Source organism: Eptesicus fuscus, chromosome 12 (assembly GCF_027574615.1).
Source record: "Eptesicus fuscus isolate TK198812 chromosome 12, DD_ASM_mEF_20220401, whole genome shotgun sequence".
Lineage (NCBI taxonomy): Eukaryota > Metazoa > Chordata > Mammalia > Chiroptera > Vespertilionidae > Eptesicus > Eptesicus fuscus.
This window is the reverse complement of record NC_072484.1, coordinates 55,301,094-55,309,504: the sequence shown is the minus strand read 5'-3', so window position 1 is coordinate 55,309,504 and position 8,411 is coordinate 55,301,094. Positions and strand designations below refer to the sequence as shown.

General features: G+C 36.4%; 1 protein-coding gene across 2 annotated transcripts in view; it reads right to left on the bottom strand.

Annotated features, from left to right (window-relative positions):
• Positions 1 to 4: 4 nt before the first annotated feature.
• The window catches only part of USP14 (ubiquitin specific peptidase 14), a 47,079-nt gene continuing 38,672 nt past the window's right edge, over positions 5 to 8,411 (bottom strand). For both annotated transcript variants that reach the window (XM_008160165.3, XM_054723774.1), the window contains exons 14-16: positions 3,975 to 4,035; positions 3,497 to 3,604; positions 5 to 2,862 (exon numbers count right to left, since the gene is read on the bottom strand). In XM_008160165.3, coding sequence (XP_008158387.1) covers positions 2,711 to 2,862; positions 3,497 to 3,604; positions 3,975 to 4,035 — 321 coding nt within the window. In that variant the 3' untranslated portion in view covers positions 5 to 2,710. The remainder of the gene's footprint in view (positions 2,863 to 3,496; positions 3,605 to 3,974; positions 4,036 to 8,411) is intronic.

Here is an 8,411-nt window from a genome sequence, read left to right as displayed (position 1 = left end):
TTTGGGAGGAGGGAGTAGGAGGTTGGAAAAATGGCCAAAGTGATGTGACCTCAAGGTCACAATATATTTTTGTTATATGTGTTATTAAGTCAATAAGCGATATTTAGGGGCATGGTATTTCCTAAAATACACTATGCCAAATTAGTTTCTGCATGCCATTAGCAGTTATGAAATTTAACTTGCTATTCTGAAAATCCCAGAATAAGACTTTCTGAATCCATATGGCTGCTCTAGTCTCATGCTTTGAAACAGAGGATCAGCAAACAATGGTCCGTTTAATACTTGGTTTTGTAAGTAAAATTTAATCAGCACACATCCATGCTGATTTTTTTAGGTATTGTCTATGGCTTCTTTCCTGCTACAACGGCAAATTAAGTAGTTGCAACAAAAAAGTTATAGTTTGCAAAGCTTAAAATATTTACTATCTGGCCCACTACAGAAAATGTTTGCTGAAGAAATGGGGTGAAGTCTAAAACCTAGTTCCTTTAGCCTTATAAAAATTAACCTCTCAAGTCATTAAAATAGGGATACATTGCTCAGGGATTGTTGTGAAGTTCAAATGAGATGTCTGTGAAAGCACCCTGTAAACAGCAAAGCACTAGGTAGTAATGGTTGGAGACAGATCTTTTTCCTGTCCCCACATAAGCATTATCCTTTAGGGATCTAAGATTGTTATCATTGTTTTGAATCGAGAAGAATTACTACTAAATAAATGCACATTATACAATAAATGTTCTTGCTTCGGCTTAACTTCACTAGCTAGTCCAACAGTATACAGCACAGCTCTAGTATCAAAAGGGCGTCGTGCTAGTGGCACAGCATATAAGGCACACTCAGGAGTCAAGACCTTTTCTTGCTTACTCTCAAAGACCCTACATGCAAGGCTGAATTCTAAAACAGCCTTATTAGTTTAAAACAACACTGGTATAAGTCCAATTTCTTATCCTTAAAATATCTTTGGAATAATGCTTTTTTTGGATCAAATGAAATAAAGTTTTTTTTTATAATGACAATTACAATTTTAAAATTCTAATTCTATAGGTTTATATACTTTGTTCTAAATCTACCTCACCTGATCTCTAGCAGCTACAGCATCCTGCAAATCAGAAAATCTAAATTTCAGTTGCTAAATTATGTCCTCAAAATGGTTCAGGCCAAATATAACTGAATAAAAAAACTGCAGAATTACAAGCAGCATACCAATATATAAAAAACATCACAATTCTTAGGGTCTCATTTTCCCCATCCTATTCTGCACCCTCCCTCAAAGCAAAGGAAGTACTGATTGCCAATAATTCAAGTAATTAGAGATTAGCTGAAGAAGCTATATACAAATAAAGTTTCCCTGAAATACTTATTTTATGTCCTGTAGTGTTCTCAGATTATATCACATTGCTCAAACTCAAAAATCGCCATTATTCTCTAGGAATCTACTAGTTGTCACTGCTGTCTGTGCTCTGCAGAGCATTAAAACAAGAGTAAGCAAAGATGAGATTTCATGATAACCCCCAAAACTTAATTATAAATACCCAACTTGAAATCAGAGACAAATTTGGTAATATTCTATTCTTTCTCTAACAATCGAGGCTCCTAAGAGAAAGATGAGGAACTGACTAATTGGAATATATTAAACCTTCTATATTGAAATACCTCATACTCTTGGTATTCCTACCATCACTAGAAAAATCATTGATATTAAGCTGTGAAAAAGACATTAAGATTTTAGGAACTGACAAGTATAAAAATAAAGAACTGAGCCAAAGAACAGATCTGACTGATAAATGCTGCATTCAGCATCCAAAAAACTCCATTGCTCTTACAACTTTGTATTTCTTTTTAAACAATATAATACTAACAGGCAAAGATAACGTTTTTAAATGGATACTTAACAGCAGAGTAAAACTAACCATCAGGGTTAACACTGGAACTTCAGCCAACTCAATAGACAAAAGACTTGAAACTGTTGGACAAAAACTGTTAATCCCTCTTTTTCTTTTTTATTAAATATCCCTATTTTCTAAAAATAAGCAACCAGAGCCTGTCAACATCTTTTTAAGATTACTACAAACTACTGCAGAGTTAATGTACAAACCATAGTACATCACAGAGACAGTAATAAATGTATAATCAAATGTACTATTGATCACAATTTATTTTAAAGTCATGAAAAGCCAGCAACAATCAGGCTGGACAAATACTTGATTGTATCCATGTTTCCATGGGCTATGTGGACAGCAGCACTGAGAGCACAATGAGAGCAATACTTCCTTTCCATCTTCCTGGCAAAATTTGTTGGCTAAGGCAAAGGAAATTACCTGTGGTTTGAACCATGCAAGAACAACAAATAACAGTAATAGGTGTGCAATAAACATTTCATTGCTGAATATTGAGCTGAAAAAGGCAGGGAAAATTATCAAGAAGATAATGGTTGAAAGGCATTTCAACTCAGAATTTTAGAAAATTAATATGCAAGAAATAAGCTTTTAAAAAATTTCTTCTGTCACCTTTATACAGAGCAGCACAGTCCAAAGGCAATTTTCTCTTTTCTGCAATATTTTACGTTGACACACGGAGTGGTCTGCTTCTGCCCTTTGTTCCATATGAGGGAAAACAAAACCACTTACATATCTTCCTCTAAAGCTCTGGATTATAGAAATGATCAACAAATAACATTTATTTCACACCTAAGCATAAATAGCTAAAATGAAGATTACTGTTCACTTTCCTCTTCCATTATTTCAACTCTGCGAGGGCCATATAGTAAAACATAAGCTATATGCCAGTCTCCACCACCAGAAAGCCGCAAGATATCTTCCGGTGTCACAATGCTGACCTTATCATCATCAAATTTAATCCATTCATCTGAAGAACGAGAGAGGGAAATGAAATTAAAATCATTCACATTTTTTCAGTTTTCCATTCCAAAAAGGTATTTTACGCACAGCAGTATTCCATCTACCATAGCAACAATTTTCAAAGCATGATCCAGGGACTACTCGGGTTCAAAACCATTTCAGGAGTTCCGTGGTTACAACTATTCTCATAACACTACTAAAGCATTAAGTACCTTTCCCCCCTCATTTTCTCAAATGTACTTTAGAATTTTCCTAAGGCTACACAATGTGTGATAAAGCAAAAGACAATGCAGAAATAATTAGGAGAATCTAGCTATCTCCTATTAAAGACTTACAAAAATGTAAATACCATTTCTTGCCATTTTTTTGGGGGGGGGGGAATTATGATTTTTATTTTTTAAATATTTATGTAATCGGTTTATTACTGTCAGTTTTGAATAAATTAATTTACTTCTCAGTTTTCATTTCTATTATAGTAAATAAGAAACATAATCCTCATAAACAAAAGCTCTTTGGGAAGGTTCTCAATAAGTAAGAATGTAAAGGGATTCTGAAATCGAAAAGTTTGAGAACCAATTATAAAATTTATATTAAACTATTAAAATAGTATGTAACAACTGGAAAAAAAATAGAATCTTTACCTTCTTTTCTTTTCACCCATGATACATAATGACCTGAAGAGCTAGACCTTCCCTGATGTGTTAACACTGCTTGTAAATCGTAGTATCCACAATTATTGGAGCCAATGTCTAAAGGAAAATATAAATTCAGTAATATTAGACAAATAAACAGACATGTGCTTTCTAAAACCAAATAACAAGCAAGAACTATGTTTTGAAGTTTAGCACTACTCTATTATTAGAATCCAGTAAGAAACGACTGTCCAAAGTTAAGGCTTCATGAAAGATGTTTTAGAAGTTTATGCTAAAAAGAGTGATTTTTACTGTATGTCATATTGAGATAAATTATACTTCAAGAATCCTGACTTTTTTTAAAGCATAACTAAAAAAACAAACAAAAAAGTTATGTGACTAGACAGTAATTTTACCTTAAAACAAACACACACACACACACACACACACACACACATCACCTCAATTGAAATGAATATTCACTTACCATCAGCAAAAGAAAAGGGTTCATACTTAACGTCTTTCTGGGGACTACTCTTTTTCTCACTCTGCAGGGAAAAAAATGTTTAATTTTAAACCATGATATCAGAAATAAAATTTGCTTTCTCAATGAAAGTACATGTTTCCCCAGTATCTGAAAGTAGCATTTCTATGAAAATTTTCAAAAGCCAAACTGGCATATATAAAGCGAATAGTATCCCCTGCTTTCAGAAAGTTCACATGATTCCACTTTACTTTTACAAAAAGCAAAAGACCTACATTAGTATGGTAATGGCTTTTTTCATAAAAGCAAAATTCCTCTTCAATTTCTTTCAGTTGGCTAAAACTGGTAGGTCTTTCATAAAAGTGAAGTGACGTAATGAGAACTTGCAGAAAGTGGTGAATACCTATATTCATTTCCACAAATATTTACTGTCCACTTATATGCGGTTTGTTTTCAATTGATCCACACAGTTCAAACCAGCACTGTTCAGTGTCAACTGGTGGTTGGGGATGTGTATGCAGAGGATCAAATTAAGTTACACATAAGGCAAAACAAAGACAAAATCTAGTCTACCTTGCAAATTACTAAAATGATATAACTACAGTTAACATAAAATTGGAAACGCAAAGGTCCTACATTTTAATAATATAAAATCTTGTATGTATTAATAACAGACCCTCTGAGTACAGGATCAATGTTAAACCACTAAAGCTAGAGATTATACCAATGAATATAGTAATACAGATAAACAGTGCTCTAGGGTAGTAAAGGAAAACCCAATTTTATAATTTTACTAGAGGCCCGATGCAAGAATGGGCCTTCCTTCCCCTGGCTGCCAGCGCTGCCTTCCCACCTTCCCACCCTGCCCAGAGGCCCTGAGTGGCTGGGGCAGTGCAGCACACCTGCACTCTATGCCTGTGTATGCAAATTAACCCACCATCTTTGTTGGGTTAATTTGCATACTTACTCCTGATTGGCTGGCGGTCGTCGCAAAGGTACAGTCAATTTGCATCTTTCTCTTTTATTACTGTAGATTTCACCAAAATACTATCAAACCACGTAAGTGGGGGAAAAAAGAAAAGAAAAAGCTACCTCAAAAAACAGAAGTTAAATTACTGCAATTAATATTCAACCTACTGAGCCATGGTCACCTGCCACTTTGGCCCAAATAAACAAATATTTAATTCAGCAATTATTTACCTATATTAAAAGAAGCATGACTTACTACTTTAGACAAAGATCTTTAAAGTGGGCACTTCTTGCATCAACCAATTTCCATGTGCAATACAAAAAAATTAAACAACCTATATAGGCATACGAGCACAAAATTCTTGAAAACTCTAATAGAAATTAAGACAATGCAAGCAGTTTAAATATGTAACAAGAAATCAAAGGGGCTGAAACCAGTTTGGCTCAGTGGATAGAGCGTCGGCCTGCGGACTGGAAGGTCCCAGGTTCGATTCCAGTCAAGGGCATGTACCTTGGTTGCGGGCACATCCCCAGTAGGGGGTGTGCAGGAGGCAGCTGGTCGATGTTTCTCTCTCATCGACGTTTCTAGCTCTCTATCCCTCTCCCTTCCTCCCTGTAAAAATCAATAAAATATATTAAAAAAAAAAAAAAAAAGAAATCAAAGGATACTACAACAAAAAAGTACAATTAGGCCAACCATTCCTTTTCATATACAACTGACCCTTGAATAACATGGGTTTGAATTGCACAGGTCTACTTATATGCAGTTTGCTTTCAACTGACCCGCACAGTTCAAACCAGCACTGTTCAGTGTCAACTGGTGGTTGGGAATGTGTATGCAGAGGACCAACTTAAGTTACACATGCATTTTTTACTATACCCCTAACCTCCACATTGGTTCAAGAGTCAACTGTATATAATGTAATACCTACAGCAACCCCAAAAAAGCTATGCAAAGAAATACATTTAAATATATTATACATAAATCAATCTAGAATTCTAAAAAAATGTTTAGTCCCTGGCCAGTGTGGCTCAGTTGGTTGGGAGTCATCCCATGCACCAATAAGTTGCTGGTTCGATTCCCAGTCAGGGTACATGCCCGGGTTGTGGGCTTGATAACTGGTAGGGGGTATGCAGGAGGCAGCTGATCCATGCTTCTCTCTCTCTCTCCCTTCCTCTCTAAAAATCTTAAAAAGAAAATGTTCATGTAATCTATAGGAAGACAAGACAAAAATGAGACAAAATACTGAAGAAAATATATAATAGATTTAAACACTAACGAATCAATAATTACATAAATGTAAATTATTGTACATAAAAAAGGTTAACAAACTAGATTAAAAACATGATCCAACTATACACGATCAATAAGATCTATAAGAAACTCTCCTCAAATATAACAGTATGGGAAATTTTAAAGTAAAAGAATAAAAAAAGGATGTATCATGAAAACAGTAACTAAAAGAAAGCAGCAGCAGCAATATTAATCAGATAAAGTAGCGTTCGGATAAAAAAAAAACAGGGACAGAGAGGAATATTGCATAATGAAAGGTTCACTCCACCAAGATGACAAAAAATCCTAAATGTATATGCACCAAATAACAGCGCTATAAAACATGCAAAGTCAAAGCTGACAGAACTGAATGGGGAAACACACAATTGCACAATTTTAGTTGAGGACTTCACCACTCCACAGTCAACAACGGATAGACTTAGACAGAAAAACAGCCAGGTTACAGAAAACTGCAACATCACCATTAACCAACTGGATCTAACCAGTATCTACAGAACACTCCACTCAACAACAGAATGCACATTCTTTTCAAGTGTACAAGCTGGATCACATCCTGAAGCGTCTAATGCAAACCTCAACAAATTTTTAAAAACTTAAATAGCACGAGTATGTTCTTCACTACAATGGAATCAAACTAGAATCTATAATAGATAGCAGAAAATTTTTCTCTAACATCTAGAAAGTCAACAAGATAATTCTAAATAATTCAAGATCAAAGAGAAGTCTCAAGGGAAATACATGGAAAAAAAAATACAAGGAATAGAATGAAAATGAAAATACAATATAATGAAATTTGTAGGACGTAGTGAAAGCACTGCTGAGAAATTTATTGCCCTAAATGCTTATGTTAGAAAATAGAGAAAAGTTTGAAATAAAAACTAAGCTCCCCTACCTTAAGAATAAGAGAAAAAATAAACACAAAGCAAGCAGAAAAAAGGAGTTTAAGCATAGACAGTCATTGAATTAGGCCAAGAAAAAAATAATAGAGAAAAATAACACAAAGATCTTTCAGAGAAAAAGGGTGAGAGATAGATAAAAACATCAATGATGAGAGAGAATCATTAATTGGCTGCCTCCAGCATGCCCCATTCTGGGGATCGAGCCTGCAACCCGGCCATGTGCCCTGACTAGGAATTGAACTGTGACTTCCTTCACAGTGTGGCTGGGTAATTGAGGTTGACACTCAACCACCAAGCCACACCGAGTGGGTGAATTTAAAATCTGACATATGATAATATCACACTGAAAATCTTTATTAACAGGAAATAACTTTTTCATTTAAAATAAATCCAATATATAGTAACACAGGTATACTTTATATAAATCCAAAATAACATAATGTTAAATATGAAGTTGATATGGTTATAATTTTAGCAGTTACAAGCATATCAACAGCAGATAGTTTTCTCAGTGGGCATAAATGAGTCAATCAATATTTTATACCACCATTTCCACACAAAAAAATGGAGATATGGAGATAATTCCATGCATTCCAAGGAAAATAATAAAATACACTGAAAATCTAGGCAAGTTTTTCTATATATGCTTTGAGGAGATATATAGAAAAGAAACATAAGCTGCAGTTTATAGGAGAAAAGAAATTAAGCTTATCTATATATATAAAATCCTAATATGCAAATAGACCAAACAGCAGAACCACCGAACTGGTCGCTATGACATGCGCTGGCCACCAAGAGGGTGCGTGTGAAACTTGGCAGGCATCAGCAGCAGGTGGCAGAGCGCGGAACATGGGGGGGCGTTGGCCGCGGCAGGATGGTGGAGCAGGTGAGCGGGGGCACCAGACCAAGGCGGGGCACCAGTCACTGTAATCGGGCGAACCTCTGGTGGTTACTGAAAATTCTTTGCTCCTACGCAGTCCCGCCCGGCGCTTGGGCCTGCTGCTGGAGCCAGCCCTACTCGCACCTGCTGGCCCCAATGGCCCCTCAGGGCTTCTCTGCCTTCCCCTGCTCCTGAGGGGAGCAGCTGCCACTCGCACCTGCTGATGATGCCGGCCTGGCTTGCACCCATTGCTGGCACAGGTCCCAATCGCTCCATGCCATCGGCAGGTGTGAGCGGGACTGGCAACGGCGGAAGCGGAGCCACTGGCAGATAGGAGACCGGGGGACCGCTGTAGGAGGGGTCCAGCAGGGGCACAAAGGGTGGGCCGAGACCCGCCT